Source organism: Manacus vitellinus, unplaced genomic scaffold, assembly GCF_001715985.3.
Source record: "Manacus vitellinus isolate BGI_N305 unplaced genomic scaffold, ASM171598v3 scaffold_63_pilon, whole genome shotgun sequence".
Taxonomy (NCBI): domain Eukaryota; kingdom Metazoa; phylum Chordata; class Aves; order Passeriformes; family Pipridae; genus Manacus; species Manacus vitellinus.
In genome coordinates this window covers 2,842,803-2,859,917 of record NW_021940711.1, presented here as the reverse complement: position 1 = coordinate 2,859,917, position 17,115 = coordinate 2,842,803, and the positions used below count along the sequence as shown (strand labels likewise).

Genomic DNA, 17,115 nt, shown 5'->3' with positions numbered 1-17,115 from the left:
AAACTTAATTTTGGAAGACGTTTTTATCTGAACAGTCAGAAGCAGCATATGAACACTTGGAACAACATATTATTGTCTTTTTAAAAAAATACATTTTGATTGGGATAACTACTAATGAAGATTTATTTTAAACTGAGCAATAAGTTAGTATTTATATCCTTCTGGGACAAATGGAATTTGCAGTTCTGCCTTGGTATTTCTTATATATAGTTATGTTTAGGAAACAGAGGAAATGAGATGTTATTGGAAGGGAGAACCCTCTCTCCCCCAAAACTCCAGGGTTTTAAGGATTGTCAATGTATTGACTTGAGATTTTAAGGCTATTTCTAAACTTTAGGGTATGAAAATATAAATGTAAAAGCTTTATTCAAAAATACAGACAAAAAATAGATTTTTGCCTTACGAAACAGCTTGTGTTAGGCTCTTTCCTTGTTTCTGCATTGTATGTGAAGTCTGCTGGAATACTGCATAAAGGTTTGTGAGACTTGAAAAACTTCCACATGAAATCAGTCTTTTTTCTTTTGAAAATTAATATACTACACATAACATGGAACCTTCAGTTAAATGGAAAGCACTGGTTTCAATATAAGTAGAGGGTTTTCTGGTTAAGCTCATAAAACCTGCACATTTATTACTGTAAAAGAAGGGAGCAGAGGTCTGGCATCATAATGTGAGAAACTTCCCATGGTTTCTAAGTAAAGGAGCCTAGAGTAAGCTTAATTCTGACTTTTGTTTGAGAAAAACTTACATCTTTCACAAGGGCAGCACTAGTTATAGTTTACCCTGTGTATTTGATCTGGCAGAGTTGGACAGGCAGCTTTGGCTGTAGAAAGTTTCCACATTCAAGTGTTTGTGTGATATAGTCAATGTTCAACATATATTAGTGCCCACCTGTGAGTCTCCATTTACAAGTTACAGGATGGAGATATTTTTGGTGGGTTTTTTTGTTTGTTTGTTTTTGTTTCTGGCATATCCTATTCTACTTATACAGGCCAGGGCATGTTTTCTCTCTAGCACTGGCAAGAATAGAAATTGAAATTGTTGTCAAGTGACAAACAAAAAAAACTCAAGTGGGTCTGGTGGCCACTGTGGTCAGAACTGTATAATTGCTGTAGGGTATTTTAGAGAATAGAGGATAATTTGAATAATACACCTGTGAAAAGCACAGTGAAATGAGAATGAAATATATGTATTCTGATCCACACATAGGAATTCAGTGAAGCTGTTAAATTTTTATGCATACCTGAGTTTTGTGTTGTAGGAGCTGGGAAGGAACAAGGAGTGTGCAGGTCTGGTGGGAATGAAAATGATGATGTGCAGTGATGACCTCTGCAGAAGTACTTAGAAATCAGTAAATACTTGAAAACACTAGTTGGGCTGATAGGCTTTACTGGTGTAACAAAGCAACTGCTGATAATCTGGTCTGTGACAGTTTTCCATATACAACACTTAGCCAGGATGCCTTCTGCCCACATCTTGCCAGATTATTCATGTTAAGAGGAAGTTTTCAGCTAGCTGGCTGAAACATGCCTTTTCCTTCTGTGACTATGAGAATGAGAGTGGTGGCACTTGATATATTATGTGTGAACAGAAATTTAATTCTGCAGGGTTGTTGTTTTTTTTTTTCTGATAATCTCCTAATTAGAGGAAGGAGGAGGAGCCCTCGAGGCTGGCAACCCCTCAGGTCTGGGCTCAGCAGTCCTTGGTTGGCATTTAGGGACATTTCAGAATAAATACCCATTGTATAGGGTGTGGAACTGGTAACACACTTTGATAGTTGACTACACCTAAAATAGTTTAAATGTGGCAATCCAAAATTGCAAATTTATTTGATGCTTTTGACCGGGAATTTTAATAAGGCTCAGTTTTGGAGACTTCCGGTAATGTTTGCAAGGGAGATAATCACTGCACATGGCTGTCCTTGGTTTTCCTTCTTCTTTTGCACAGCTTTCCCATTTTGGATAGGCAGGAAATGAGAGCATCCAACTGTCATTTTTCGTGCTTTGCTTCTACTGTGTTGAATGTTGTGGACCAAGCAAATGAGAAATCAGAATCGTCAGCCAAAAAACTATTGTAGCTCACAGTGAAAATATCCACTCCCCTTTGGCAAATCCAGTCTCCTCACATCTGCTTAAAGTGTTTAAGCAATATGTGGACTTGGCCAAGAAAGGGCACATTGAGTCTTGGTGATGATTTGCTGCTGAATGCTGCAATTATAAGGAGGCAACTGTTCTTTGTGTTGGAAGCCACCATGATGCAGGTCATTAGGTTTTTGCTTAGAACCATAGAATCAGAGAATGATTTAGGTTGTAAAGGATCTTAAAGATCATCTTGTTCCAACCGCCCTGCCATGGGCAGGGATGCCTTCCACTATCCCAGGTTGCTCCAAGCCCGGTCCAACCTGGCCTTGGACACTTCCAGGGATCCAGGGGCAGCCACAGCTTCTCTGGGCAACCTGTGCCAGGACCTCACCACCCTTGCAGGGAAGAATTTCTTCCTAGTGTATAGCTGAGATCTATCCAGGAACTTCATTTCTCTCCTAGGTACACACCTGTAAATGGTCTACATGGTGCTACTTCAGAATACCTCGCTGTCTCCAGCTCTGTATGCACTGGGGGCATCCTTCTCCATAAAACAACATTTTCGGGTTATAAATAGCTAGTCCTTACATTAATACAGCAGGGGCTAGAGGCAGAATCCATCCTGGGAGCTTTTACAGGTGAAATTCATGAAATGTTACATTGTTGAGGACTCATCTCTTCAAACAAACAATGTGATTTCTGATTCGTTAGACTAATTCAACCAAGATCAGCGTTCTTGGCTCAGGCCAGCAGTTCTTGTGTGGGAAGGAGTTTGTATTCTTACCAACACTAAATTTTAGTCATTTCAGCTACAGTCCTGCATTCAGTGTTTCACATTCTTCTGGGATTTCATTAAATTCCTCTCTGTTTTCCTTTTCGAGCTCTAGTTTTTTCTTTCAAAATCAACTAATTGCTCACATTTCTGCCATTGCTGTCCCAAAATGTTGTTAATATCACATATACTGTGTAAATGTTAGCATTTGAGTCACTGATATATTTATATCCTTCTCTTTCATTCTCTTAGTGAATTCCTTGTACATGCAGTGCTGTACGTCCCCACAGGATCTTATTGTAGTTCTTTACTTTCTGAACATAAAGGGTTTGCTTTTGCATACCCCTCTTCTTCCCCCTTTATATCATCATCTGATTTTAAGTGATGAAATTAGGATATTTTCCTACTTCTATAATATTTTGATTCTTACAATTTCTTGACTGTAATGCAAGTCACAGATTTTTTATTTCTATGCCTTGTGTATTTTTTTCTGCATTTTGTATTACTCTATTTTTTTTCTTTCTCATTCCTTTTCCATACCAGTAGAGCACCAAGAGCCCCTGTTTCTCACAGCTTTTAGCTGGACATTCTGACTGGTGTGTCAAGGAAGCCTCTCTGACCGTTTATACAACAGTGAGGTCCAGGTTGCTCAATCTGTGGTCCAAATACAGACTTGTGATGGGGAGTCATCCATCAGTCTAGGGGTGCTGTATCTTACTGAGCATTTGAACCACTGAATTAAAAACTGGGGGGTTGTCCCAGGAACTGGAATGATTTTAAAGGGGGCTCTTTGAATCTGAATAGGATCTGCAATGAGACTGGGAGGTCAGCAAGGATTTCTGTGTAGAACCAAGAATGAGGATGTGGATGAAGAACTCACTACCCAGATATAAATCTCAATCCTGTGCTCACTCAGTCCTAAAGGAAAATTTAAGCAAAGATGAGGGACCTGGAAAGAGAAGCAAGCAGAGCAGGACTGAAAGAGCTGCTGCAGATCTGGCATGGAGATAAGATATTGCTTATCTTTACTCACTAACCTGTTTACTGGGAGAGGAGCCATCTACCCACAGCTGTGGGAGACTGGAAATGTTCTTGGAATGATGCAGCTTGTCAAGTGCAGGTAGCACAAATGGTTTGATCCTTTTATGTGGTGTTTATTCTTGGAAAGGTGAACTTTGCTTTTCCAGCAAAGTCCCAAATCATCTCAATAAAAGAGCCACGATGAAAACTTGAAAGGGTTGTCGAGTACTGAGGAAGGAAATGGGTCAAGACTGACAGTCCAATTACACTGAACTGTGGATAAATGAGCCTTTGAACTGCACCGTGCTCCGAGCTCCAAGGTCTGAGCATTACAGGAAATGTGTTCTTTGGTATCTCCCTGGTTTTTGGGGTATATCATTTACTCAAAGTACTTTTGTGTACTTTTTAGCGTATCTCAAAGTATAATGAGGTTGATAAAAGTTTTGAGTGTATCAGTGTTTATAATTGTTGAAATCACAGTGCAGCAATGCCAATAACTCTTCCCACCCCCATAATGGAAGAAAATGTTTTTATTGTTATACTTATGGACAATAAATGAAAGTACCTTGAGAGAAGGTAGGTGTGGAAGGTTTTCTGGCAGCATTCCCTTGTGCTTCTTTATTACTTTGAGAAGGATGGGGAGCTCAGGTCAGATGCTGGTAGCTCAGGCTCTAAAATGCCACCCAGCCCTCACTTGTGTGTTTTTTTGAGGGCAAAAAACCTCAGGAGCTCACAGGGCAGCTGAGTTTTTCACATTTCCTTTTGATGCACAGAATAAAGGTAGTTATACAAGAGCAAATATGGGCTTTGGTGTCTGTCTCCTTCCTTATCCAAACAGTGGATGCACTGTTTGGTTGCAGTGTTTCAGGAATTAATAAATTAGTGCTTGAGAGATATTCAAACACAGAGACTCTATTTTATCACTTGCTGATTACTATGGTTCAATAAAATACCACACACAAAACATCACATTTCCTAAAATGTTGTTCCTTGAAGCCACTCAAGGCGTCAAAGCTTAGGCTTTTGCACTGAAGTGTTTTGGTCTGGGGTGGGGGCTGGCATCTCTCTGCGTCTTCTAATTGTGACAGAAGAACTTCAATGGAAACTTGATGGGAAACTAAGTGTGAGGCTACTGTAAGATCTCTCTTGTGATGTTGAGATACTGTGGGAAACATGCCTGACTCATCCAACCTCTCTGGAGTTCCCTTTCTTAGGTAGGATTTGATTGCAGTCTGTATATAGAGTCCCTACCTGGTCAAACTTCATTTTATCCCATGCACCATATTCCCATTGTACCCTCTCTCTGAGGGGCAGGATGTGCCTTCAGTGTTCCCTGTCATTTCTGGCACGCAGGGAATGTCATGAGCGAACGTTTTTTGGATTCCAGATGGGGCTTACAGTTACAGCTTTAATATTCTACTGTTTGTGTGGCTGGAAACTTTTGCCAGCTGTCAACTTCAGAGCAAGTGGCAATCTACCTTCTCAAACAAATGTGGCCTCTATGTTTATTTTCAGTTTCATGTTTGTTATACCTACTGTAGGTTAAGAATCCTGGCACATAAAATCCTTGACCCTCTAGTAGAATGTGTAGTGACTGCCTCTTGTGGGTAGAGCATTAACTAACCTGCTTCATGCAAGTGCAAATAACAGAAAGCCCCACCCCATGGAATAATCAATTTATAATCAATGTAATAATCCATTTAGAACCTCAGTAACTTAGGGAGTTTCCTGCCATGCTTTCCACATAATGAGCAAGGGGACTTCCTACGAGACACAAAGACTTAAGTGTGCTCAAGTGTGGCAGGAGATGAAAGTAAATAATTATTACAATGTACTTTCTTTTTGTGTTTCCTTTTTTTTTGTTTCTTCTTGAACAGATTGAAAACATAGATGCATGCCTGAGTTTCTTGGCTGCTAAGGGGATTAACATTCAGGGGCTGTCAGCAGAAGGTGAGTGCATTGGTTGTTTAAAATTTGATTTTAAATAAGGAACCTCAATTACTACTTGTAAATGCAACCACAGCATGAAGTGTAAATTAAATTTTTTACAGTCTTTGCTTCTTTTTCCCCCCATCTCAGCATGAGAGGTAAGTAAAATATATATCTAATCTCTACACAGCTGACTTGTAAAAATAATCAATGAAATGAAATTAGAATTCAGTCACTTTTTTGTTACTTTCTGTTGAAAACCAGAATTTTCTTATCTCAGTTCTAAAATTGACACACTGAGCAGTGTACATTTTACAGATATAAATGAACTGCTGGCAGTTGCTTGCTTTTTGAGAAAGAAACTTATTTCCTTTGTCTTGAATTATTCATACCTGAACAACTGTCCTGCTTTCTTCTCTCTTTTAAAGAAAGGTTATTTTTTCTAAAATTTGCTTCCAAATGCATGAAACAATAAAATCCAAATGTTTTGAACCAAAACAGAAAAGAAGACGTTTTGACTTCTAATTAATTGTTCTTTTTTTGAAGAGCACCAGAATGTTTCTGAAACCCAAACATGACTCAATTTGCTATATTCCTTTATGCCAGTGCATGATACCTGCCAGTGGTACCTGCTGGCTCAGAAGCTGTTTCACTATTATCTTATTAAGAGATCAAACGGATTTCTGTCATCCTGAGCACCAACTTTCACTTGTATTTTTATTTAAATATGCTGGAAAAGCAATTGGGTTCAGTAGCTGAATATATTGTATAACGTCCCCGTCAGTGCTTCACGGAACAAATGTGTGGCATCAGGTGAGATTTCAAGTTACATTCGATGACTGACTCTTCCTGAGCTCAATTTGGAGGAGGAGGTTACAGCATCAAATCGTGCACTTGTGTGCCATTAACTGGAGTGCCTGTATATTTAGAGCCATGGTTTTTTTCCTCTGAAGGAATCCTGCAGCTCAAATGAGGAAGGCAGGAAAGGATGTGTAGGTGTGCTGGGCTGACCTGGTCTGGCAGCTGAGCACCACATGGCTGCTGGCGCAGTCCTGGCAGGATGGGGAGAGAATAGGAAGAGCAAAAGTGACAAAACACATGGATCAAAATAAAGGTAGTCTCATGACTGAGGGAAAGAGGAAGAAAAATGCAAAACAAGTAACGCTGAGGCAGTCACTCACCATCTCCCACAAGCAGACAGATGCCCTACCAGGAAGCACCCTCAACACCCTCCCAGCACCCATGTCAATGTTTGTGACTGAATGTGATGTCACATGGCATGGGATATCCCTTGGGTGTCAGCTGTCCTGGCTGTGCCCCCTTCCAGCCTCTTGCCCACCTCCATCCTATGCCCCAGGGAAGGTCGGTGTTGGATAAAGAGAAAGCCTTGACACAGTGCATGTACTGCTCAACAGGAGCCAGAGCACTGATGCCTTGTTAACACTGCTTTAGTCACAAATCAAAAACATACCTCATGAGCATGATTTGAAATCTTTGCTGAAACACACTTTTCCTTATTGATGAAAAAAGATGTTAATGGAATGTTTGCCAGATAAACACTTGGATGTACCTGATGGTGAAACCATTGTGTACACAGCTTTTACATATGTACCTACATGTAAAAAACCCATAAAAATAGGAAAAAAAATAAAATTACTGGAAAATTAAAGCTACTATTTAAAAAGAAATCATTAAAAATTACAGTTTAAAATTACACATTAACAGTTTAGCAAATAGCTTAAAACATTCCTTGCTGTCCTCCAAGGGAACTCTCCTAGTCCGTGAGATCTTACAAGTCACTGTAAAATGTGTGTTTGAAATGCGATGTCACTGACTTTGAGGTGGTTTGTAAGTGTGGAAAGCAAAATAGTGCATATTTAGTACACATTGTTCTAAGCTGAATATACCACAACTAATAGAAGAGGAGGCTGAATGTTAGGTGCATCCTTAAGCTGGTTTAGAACAGCAACAAGTATTTCCTCCAAGGTGAAGCTCTACTAAGCTCTACCTGAGTACAGCATTGAGTGCCTTGATTGCTCAGTTATAATCAGGAGGAGTCTCATGTCAAGAAAAGAAAGTGTGAGCTAAAACTTCAAACAGCAGAAAGTTTATTTACCAGGAAATGATGAAAAAGAAAATGCCACAGAGTCTGTTGTAAAAGCCAATTTTGACCTTGATGTGATATGTATAAATATTGTAAAGATACAGTAAATTTCACATTATTTAACCTGGCTTGATACAAGGCAAAATCTCAGTGAAATAGCAGAGTAATTGACAAGAAAACTGTCTGGGTGTACAGAGTTGGCAGCGTAGTGTTGCTCGCACTGGGGAAGGGACAGCATGATTGATGTTCATGGTGCTCCTGCCAAGTCTCAAGTCAGACCCAGCAGGATCCATGTTATCCCATGGCTTCGCTGATTTGGTGTTTCTTCCTTTCTTTTACACTGTGTAGGAATTAGTGTATTAAATCACGCAGAAGCTAAGAAGGGACCCGTAATGTTTGCTGCCAGCACACAAATGAGAACATTTACTGGCTCCACCACTAACACTGAAGGAAGAGAGTGACAACTGGAGAGGGGAGGGAAGGAACTATTTTTTTATAAAATAGAAGACTTTGAATGCAACAATGAAGTAAATTTCTTTTTTTACTCATTCCTGAACTGTGCTGAGGAACACAGAATCATTTAAAGTGAAGAGTGCCATTACCAAACAAGCCAGTGTTTCTGTGCAAGCTGCCAAGACCTGCTAGGTCAATGCAAATAATTTATTTACTTCGCTGGCAGATCCTCATCTAGGAGGAAAGAAAAGGCTGTGATTGCTTCCAAACAGGAATAATCACTGAAGTCTCCTGGAATGCTTAAGAACATGTATTTTTCAATAGTGCAGTTTTAGTGTGCAGGGAAGTTAATGAGTCAAAGCTGGAATTTGGATGACTCCTAAATGTTGAAATAATTTGGAACTTCATGTGTCATATCCTTCCAGTATTGAAAAGTCCAGCTTTGATATATGTGTGTACCACTTAGACATAGTCCATTTTTATGGATTTATGCAGTGGAGATCCTAAGGATCTGCAATCACTGATGATGACCATGTTATTATGCTAGAAACAGGTCCCCTTCCCCAGCAATGTGGAGGCAAAATGCATTCCCTTATCAAAGATTTTTAGATCCTAAGATCCCCTTTTGTAAAGAAAACTACGGAGACAATTAATTTCTCTTCTTGCTGCAGTTTTTCACTGTCCATTGCTTTGAGCTGTCTCTCCACATCCACGCTCTTTAAAATTGTCTCCACACTGAGCAAGGTTTTAGACTCTTGGAATTGCAGCTGCCCAGCAAAGCTAGCTCTCCTTCCACACAATATTTCCTTTCTGCCAAGATTTTGAAGATTATGGAGAAGGATGGTTGGCAAGTTACAGGGGTGAAATTCCAGCTGTACGGGAAACAAGCAGCAACAGAGATATTCCAGGGTGAAAATTTCCAAAGAGTAGATTTGTGGGAATTCCTGTGAAAACCAAGTTCCAGTTCCCTCTCAAATATCCAGAGTGTTTGTTTCCAGTATCCAAGGCAGTCATTTTTGGCTCCACATTTGAAATGGATGGGTCACATCCTTGTCCTTATCTAAGTCAATATGAATATCGGAGCTGACCGTGGACTGGAGGGGACTGGAAGCAGGAAGCAGTTGAGACTGTGCTGATGGGCAGAGTGCAGTGAGGCTGCTGTACTCTTTGAAATACTCTTTTTGTACAAAGTGCAGGGGTGAACTGCCAGGAGAATTACCTCAGTCTTAAAGATAAGAGAAACATGGCTACCTCTGAAAGTCTGGTTTGAAATATTTTGCTTCAAATCCAGAGGGAAAGAGACTGCTTTAACTCATTAAAGGGGTTTTTCTTTCGATTATCATATTTTGGTCACCTTAGGAAAAAAGTCAAAAGCAGGTTGCTCTTCTGATAAATACAACAGAAGACAGGCAGCCATAGAAAGCCACAGATTTTAGGTGGGTTATTGTTATAGTTGCCTCTCATTTCATATGGAAATCAGTTTCCAGTTGATTATAGCTTTGCTAAGTTTAAAAAAGCAGGCCTATGGTAATTTCTTTTATCTTCTGGCCTGTATTTGTGCAGTTAAGCTTCCCAGTGCCTCTGGGTCTGTTTAGTTATGCTTCAACCTGTGATTAAATGCTACTTTCCTTGCAATTCCCGTGAGTAATTTGAGTTCTTTACTGGAGATAAAGAGATCCTTTTTAGTGTGCTCTGCTGTCTTTTGTGTCTGTTTTACTTTATTGTCTACTGCCATCCCTGTCCTTCCTAGCTAAGCAAAGATTATTGAAGAGAACCTGCAGATTAGAGAAGGAACCTGCCTGATGCTGATGGCAGTGGGAGAAGGTTGTGTTTGTGCATGGCACTGCCTGGGAGCAGGAGTGTACTGGGAGAAGGGGAAAAAGGCAGGTTAATTGGGACCCTACTGTTCAGGAAGAGACTAAAACTGGCCAAGAAAACAAAGAGTGAAAATGTCTGCTGCAGGGCACTGGCAGTGAATGATAATCCTTTAAACAAGGGAGTGAGGAGACAGTGATGGGAGAGAGCACTGAGGGACCAGAGTGCAGGGAGATAAAAATGGATAAGGAAATTGAGCCAAGAAGTGTGAGGGGAAAGGAATATCCTGGGTGTGGGTGTGATGGCAGGGCCACTTAGGGAAGGTCTAGGATTCTCTGAGGACATGGGCCGAAACAAATTTAAGAATGGAAGTAATTTCTGTTGGTGGTTAGGAAGAAAAAGTAGATTGAGGTGCAGGTAGACAAGGAGACTGAAGCTAGAAGCTGGTACAGAAAGGAAAGCAACAGTTTTAAGATATGAACCTGAGATTTGCTCAGTAAAGTGTTTAGGATTAAGAGCAGGAGCTTGTTTATACAGCCAAGATGAGCAACATGAGCAGAAATGTGGCTGGGAGAGGGAGTAGAGGATAGAGCAGAACCCATCACAAACTCAGAGCAACCTTTCAGCCAGAACTGGGAACAGAAATCAAAATTCTGGTTCTTGCCTTTATGTCTTGCCACATGTCCTTTTCTTCCCATCTTGCACTAACCCCCACAGAGGGATATAAAAACATAGGGCAGCAGTAAGCTGTATTTGTTCCAGTGCTCTGTATAGCACACAGAAGTTCGGCTGTTTGATGTACCTTTCTTAATTCACTTTTTAAATTTAGGAAATTAAACACACTTAAACATAATTAAATCATGGCACATTAAGGTTGTCTGCAAGACAATTTGCACTTTTGCATATTAATTATCAACTGCATGGTCTGATAAACCTCTTCATCTTTTTATTTCTGTTTGCTTTTACATTTTTGCATTTGATACTGCATAAAAGAACAGGATGACATTTAGGAATTGAAAAGTTTATGCATTCAATGTCAAGCTTTCTTTAGGTGTGTTGGGTATATATTCCTTATCAACCAGTGATAATATCAAGCTGGTAATTATCTATTTTAATACAGCTATTTCACCCATAGTCATATTTTCTAGTGCAAAATTTGCATCAGACTTCCTTAGTGGGAATTATTAGTGTGATATTCCAGAAATTATATAGTACGGTGTGAGAACTAAGTTGTTTTTCTTCCTTGTGCAAAGTTAGGGCTGAGAAATCATTTACAGTGTGCTGTCATTATTACACTTGTTTTTGGGGGGGTTCTGTTTTGGGTTTTTTAGTTACTTTAGTATAAAGGAAAAATTTAAAGGAACTAAAGGAACTTGCTTTTGAAAGCAGACTGGCATTAACACAGACTATAGCAGAAATGTGAGATATCGCTCAGTCACCGCAGGGAAGAAATCAGTTATTTATTTTTTGTTGGTGCTCAGTGGTAATCAACTGTAATGCCAATTAGATGTGCAGAAAGAAACTTGTCCTAAAGGATATCCCAAAGGAAGTTGGTTCAGACAGAGTTCTGGGGGTGCAGTGGCTGACCCACTGTACTGTCAGAGAGAAAAAAATCACTGGTGGCTGACGAGTGACCTCTGATCATTGCCTTGCAGAAATCAGGAATGGGAATCTAAAGGCCATCTTGGGCCTTTTCTTCAGTTTATCTCGATACAAGCAACAGCAACAGCAGCCACACCACCATCCATCCCAGCAGGCTCCCCCAGTATCCCAGCAAGCAGGGCCTCCATCCCAGTGCCAGGTCGGGGCTCCAGCTCCGCTCCACGCTCCGTGCCAACAGCCCCCGCAAGCTGCGCAGCATCAGCTCAAAGCACAACCAGAAATGCAGTCCAGGTGGGGAAGTTTCCTTTGAGTTGTTTTTTTCATTGTTTATCTCTTTTTTTGCTTCTCATTAAAGGTCTCGAAAAGCCAAAGAAACTCCTTTCTTTAGTTCTTCTCTAGAATAAAGTGTGTTGGAAATGGAATGCTGAGTAGCAATTGACTTCGTGCCTTTGGAAATCAGAACAGATGTGTTTAAATATGTTCTCAGTGCTAGAAATCTGCAGCCCAATGGGTGTAACATACCTGCTAGACCAAGGAACCACAGTGTTTTTAAACGATGTTTTTCTCACTATTTCTTTTGCTGCTTTCTAGTCACAAAGCTTGCACACTGTTGCCCTTACAGAACATCTTTTTTTAGGCATATGAAAACCAACTTCAGTTCTCAGATTACAAGAGTTTCAGTCCCTACTAAGAAGTGGAAGGCTCTGACAGTGGTAAAAGAAATAAAGCTCATAACACCTGGTGGCAATCAAAATCAAATCTAGGCTGCTTGGTCAAAAATAATATGCTGCTGGCTTTACATGAAAAATAATTTTCATGATTGGTGTTTGTTGGCGCTCCTAGATCAGAGTATGGATGAATAGAAAGGGTCTTTGTTTCCTGAATGTCTTTAATACTAGGAGTGCTCTGTCCAGGTTAGAATAAAAACAATTTATGAGGCTGTACCACAGTGAATGCATGTACAGCCTTCTGCTGGTCTGGCCCTTCCACTGCTTTGACAGTGAGGGTTTAGTGGAGATGAGTGGGCAGAATTAAAAGCAGAAGCCATATTTGCACAGTTACTGAAGTATGAAGGCTTTTTGTTTTTACATATCTCAAATTAAGGTGTATTTGTGTTCATACATACTGAGGTGAACACTGGCTTAGTTGCTGCTTTATGAGGAATATGAACAGTTTAACTGGAACCTTCCAACTGAGACTACTCAGAGCTTTTTTGGGTTTTGCTTCTGTGTCTTTCTTCACGAATTATGCTCATTTGGGTACAAGGAATAGCTTTGTGTAATTGAAAAACATGATCTTGCTACAGCATTTATAAGCTTGTACAGGAAATAATTAGCACAAAACAAAGATGTGTTTGAACATATTTCTGCAACTTTTCTGTCAAAAGCATGTGAAGATCCATGGGACCATTTGAACATTACTTTGATACTTTCAGTCTATTGTGTGGATCAGACTGGGTTTCAAATGATTGAAATATATACATCCTGAAGATCTTAAATGTCATGTTTTCGTAGTATATCCAAAAGTACTGAGATTCTGCAGAGAATACGTATAATAAAGGATTGAGTTGGAAAAGAGGAATAAAGTTGGGGTTGCATGCAGATTTGCACGTTCATTACTCTGTAAAAATTACTTAATTTCAAATTGTAGGAGTTTTGACCTGAAGTCACACTTGGGCAAGAAGGTTTTTATTCCTGTGAAATTTGTCAAAGCTCTTTCCTCCCTAAAGCAGGTTACTGGGTTCAGTGGCTTAAAAAAGAATTTTCTTTGTTCACTGTTATCTTCCGCTTTTTCTTTCCTGTCACAGTGCATCTCCCAGGGACTCATCTCAAAGCAAAATCATCCGATTCACTCTTGGTCAGAAAAGGTCTTCTAGGTTAGCATTTCTTCATCTTCTGCAAAGCATGAATAATCCTTTTGCAATAATTCTGGATGCATGTTTAGGGTTCCTGTTGAAAACAGTTTGTAACTAGGTGTTTACAAACAGCTGAAATGTGAAAGTTTTAGATGGATTTAATTTTTCTCTCTCTCTCTTTTTTTTTTTTTTTTTTTTTTTTTTTTTTTTGAGATGTGGAATGCATTTTGGCCCGCAAGAAAATAATTTGATTTTCTTGTTCTTATGAGCTTTTGCTTTTGAGAACAAAACATGGTTCTGGGAGTTCTTGCCCCACTATACTTATTATATTTTGATCTGCATTATTGAAATCATAGAATCATAGAATGTTTTGGGTTGGAAGTGACCTTAAAGGTCATCTAGTTCCAACCCCCATCTGAGTTGCATCAGGTCTTAGCTAGTGAGGAGAACATCACATGCATGATATAAGCCAGACAGCACCATGTGGGTCTGTCTCATCAGAGCTCCTGCACTGCCCAGGGTCTCGCATTGAGCACATGTAAATCTCCCTCAAAGTGATTATTAGATATTTCAGTCAATCTTTTTCCTGGCTCCCAGCATGACTTGCATGCTAGCTCATCTGACCATCTCATCTCAGTGATCATAAGGGTTGCTGTGTTATTAATCATGTTTATTTTACTACTATATTTAAATGTTCTAATAGAATATAGTTTTACATTGGTACCCTTTTTGCTAAGCTTGTGAAATATAACTTATGATCTTTATTCAGTTTGTCTAGATTGTTATTTCTGCTGTAAAATTCGGATTTGTTTCCCGTGTCTTATTTCTTTTATGATAACAGTGAAACCCTGCAGAATAACCCCTGTTAAAAAGTTCCATGCTTCCTTTTCATGTTCTCCCTTGATCATAATTATGGTTTGACAGTTCATATTTGCCTATCAGAGGTGCTGAGGAGTAGTAAAGGAGAGTGTTCTCCAAGCTCAGTACCTTGTCTCTAATAGCAAGAACCTGGAAACGTCTCTCAAAACCTGTTTTTCCCCCTTAGATTTCACAGGCACTGCTGTGAATTATCTTGACCTAATACCAAAAGCAGGGGCTTAAAACCAGTCAGTTCTATGGAGGGAAAAAAAGTCTTAAGAGAAAGGATATCTTCAAGGGTGCTTTTAGCACAGAGGTTTTTTATTCTTGGTGTGTTTTTACTTGCAGTGACAATACTGACTTGGATGGAAAACTTGTCACTTCTTAAGTGGTCACTTGGTTTGAGTAGCTTTATTTATTTTCGAATGTGACAGATTTGCAAAACCTGTGTGGGCATGTGTGGAGGGAGCCTTTTCTTATCCATCAGCACGGGAACATTGTCCCTTCCCCCCTGCCAACCTTTGCTGGAAGACTCCCCTCCCATACTGGGGCTCTCCTGGGGCGGTTGGTCCATACTCAGTGTTTCAAAACTGGGTGGTAACTTTAAGCTCATGTGTAGGAAACCTAGCTCGTTTCCTGTCAAACAAAGTAAACTTTTAATGAACTTTCTTGTCTTGGTGACTTTCAAGTTCTCAGGAACAGTGTTTGTCACTGGTTGCCCTCTGCTTCTTGCCCTGTAGTCTCCTCTACAGTGGATGAAGCACCTCTGGGGTGTTCCCATGTCCACCTTGCTGCAATGATGAGTAGGGACAACTTTCTAGCACCCCCCAGTGTTGAAAAAGGCTGGATTAATTGAGATGCTCTTCTAAAAGGTTTCAGCAAAGTCAACCTCAGAACCATGATGTGTTGTGCCGGATCTGTGGTGGTTTGAGTTTGTAAATTAATTGGGTTTGTATTTGAATGATGCCCTTATGTCTTATACTCTTTTGAGCTTCAAAAGCATGTGCATGCAGCTGCTGGCATTTTTGCTTTTTCTCTTCATGTTTCTTTTCATATTTTCTATTTTTTCACTGGTCTTGAGGAAGTGAATTTATTTAGGAAGCCCTGCCAGGTTCCTTCCTGGCTTCTCTTCCTGCTCAGAGGCACAACTGTGATTTGGTGGGTTGCATCCCTATTCTCTCTGACAACTGGGACTTCTTCATTTTACCACAAATTATTTAAATAGTTAGATTTTTGTGTTTTATACAAAGATTCTACCACACAGAAAATACAAAGAAGGCAAAGAGTGGTCCCTTCCAGTGCTACTGTAGCTGATGGGAACTGGTTCTGTCTTTCAGTCTTTAATGGGATGCCCTTGCTCTTCAAAGCAGCGAGCTGTTTCACTAAGTCCTCAGTATGCATTTTGAGCAACTACCAAATCTTTAATTTTTTAATATTTCATCTGTTTGGTATGTATACATATGTACTTGTTAGTGCACAAAATACAGTACAAACATGAGAACTTTACGTATGAACGTTGTCTTTGAAGGACTCAAGCACACACAGTGTTCCTGGATGTGATGTCAGTGGCTTTCCTAATTCTATTGGGCTTTTTAGAAAAGTCTTCCCCCTCTGTTTTGCCCTGAAAAGCATGAAAGGTTGTCTACTTACTCTAGAATCCTAATTACTTTTTTTTCTAGTTAATCAGCTAAATCTGGTTAATACAGGCTATGGTAAGAAAATGCTGGAAGAGACAGATGCCCAGTTTAAACCAGAAGGTTATACCAGCTCACTGGTAATGTAGTTGCTCTAAGACGGGGTGCCTAAACTTTGTGTGATTTTTATAGGCTCAGATAATTAAACTAAGTTAAAGCTTTGCTGGGCTTGGCTGCTGAGTTTTATAGCTTTCAGAGTGGAGATTTGATGTGCTTCTCTATAAGGGAAAAGGCAGCCAGATTCCATCTCATTGATATTTTCAAAATAGAGGTAGCCCTTATATGTCCAGCACTCCGGTTTAAGAACAGTAGTGACTCACTTAGTTTTAGCCTTGTACTAGAGGTATTGCTCCACTGAATTTACCTGTAACTGTTTCTGATTCACAAGATTTATGGCAAGTGACCGTTAATTTTGGCTCAGGGTTTTTTTATGATGTAAAACCATTCAGACTGTAGCTTGTTTGACATATACTTTTCATCTAAGGTGATTCTTTGATTTGTCCTTATGGAAGTAGAAAGATGCTTATGAGTGTATACTTGTACTATTGACCCTTTTATTTTCAGCTTAGGCATTGTATCCCATGCGTTTTTAAGTATGTTTAATCATGCTGTAATTCTTTCATCAGACTTCCAGGTCCCACCACGAGGGTGTCCACTGCTGGCAGTGAGGCCAAAGCTCGTGGTTCTATTAGTGCCAACAACCGACGCAGCCAGAGCTTTAACAATTACGACAAATCTAAGCCTGGACTTCCCCCTCCAACCCCAACAAGTAGCAATGACAAAGGTAAGCACTTGAGATTTGAGCATCCTCAGATTTTTCTTTTTAGTGGCTTCGTTTGGGGGAATTTCAATTCTCCATTAATCTGTGGAAGTTGTATGTTGTATCTGAAAGCTGTATGTTGTAAACATGACACCTACAATCCAAAAACCAG

The 17,115-nt window shown here is 39.8% G+C and overlaps 1 protein-coding gene across 12 annotated transcripts in view; it reads left to right on the top strand.

The window, feature by feature from the left end:
• NAV2 (neuron navigator 2) overlaps positions 1-17,115 on the top strand; it is a 379,270-nt gene that overhangs the window by 238,148 nt on the left and 124,007 nt on the right. For 8 of the 12 annotated variants that reach the window (XM_018083415.3, XM_018083416.3, XM_018083414.3 and 5 more), the window contains exons 4-6: positions 5,751-5,823; positions 11,830-12,067; positions 16,810-16,967. In XM_018083415.3, coding sequence (XP_017938904.2) covers positions 5,751-5,823; positions 11,830-12,067; positions 16,810-16,967 — 469 coding nt within the window. Of the gene's footprint in view, positions 1-5,750; positions 5,824-11,829; positions 12,068-13,583; positions 13,653-16,809; positions 16,968-17,115 lie in introns of all 12 variants that reach the window. The other 4 variants (XM_018083408.3, XM_018083406.3, XM_018083407.3 and 1 more) reach the window with 1 other exon arrangement.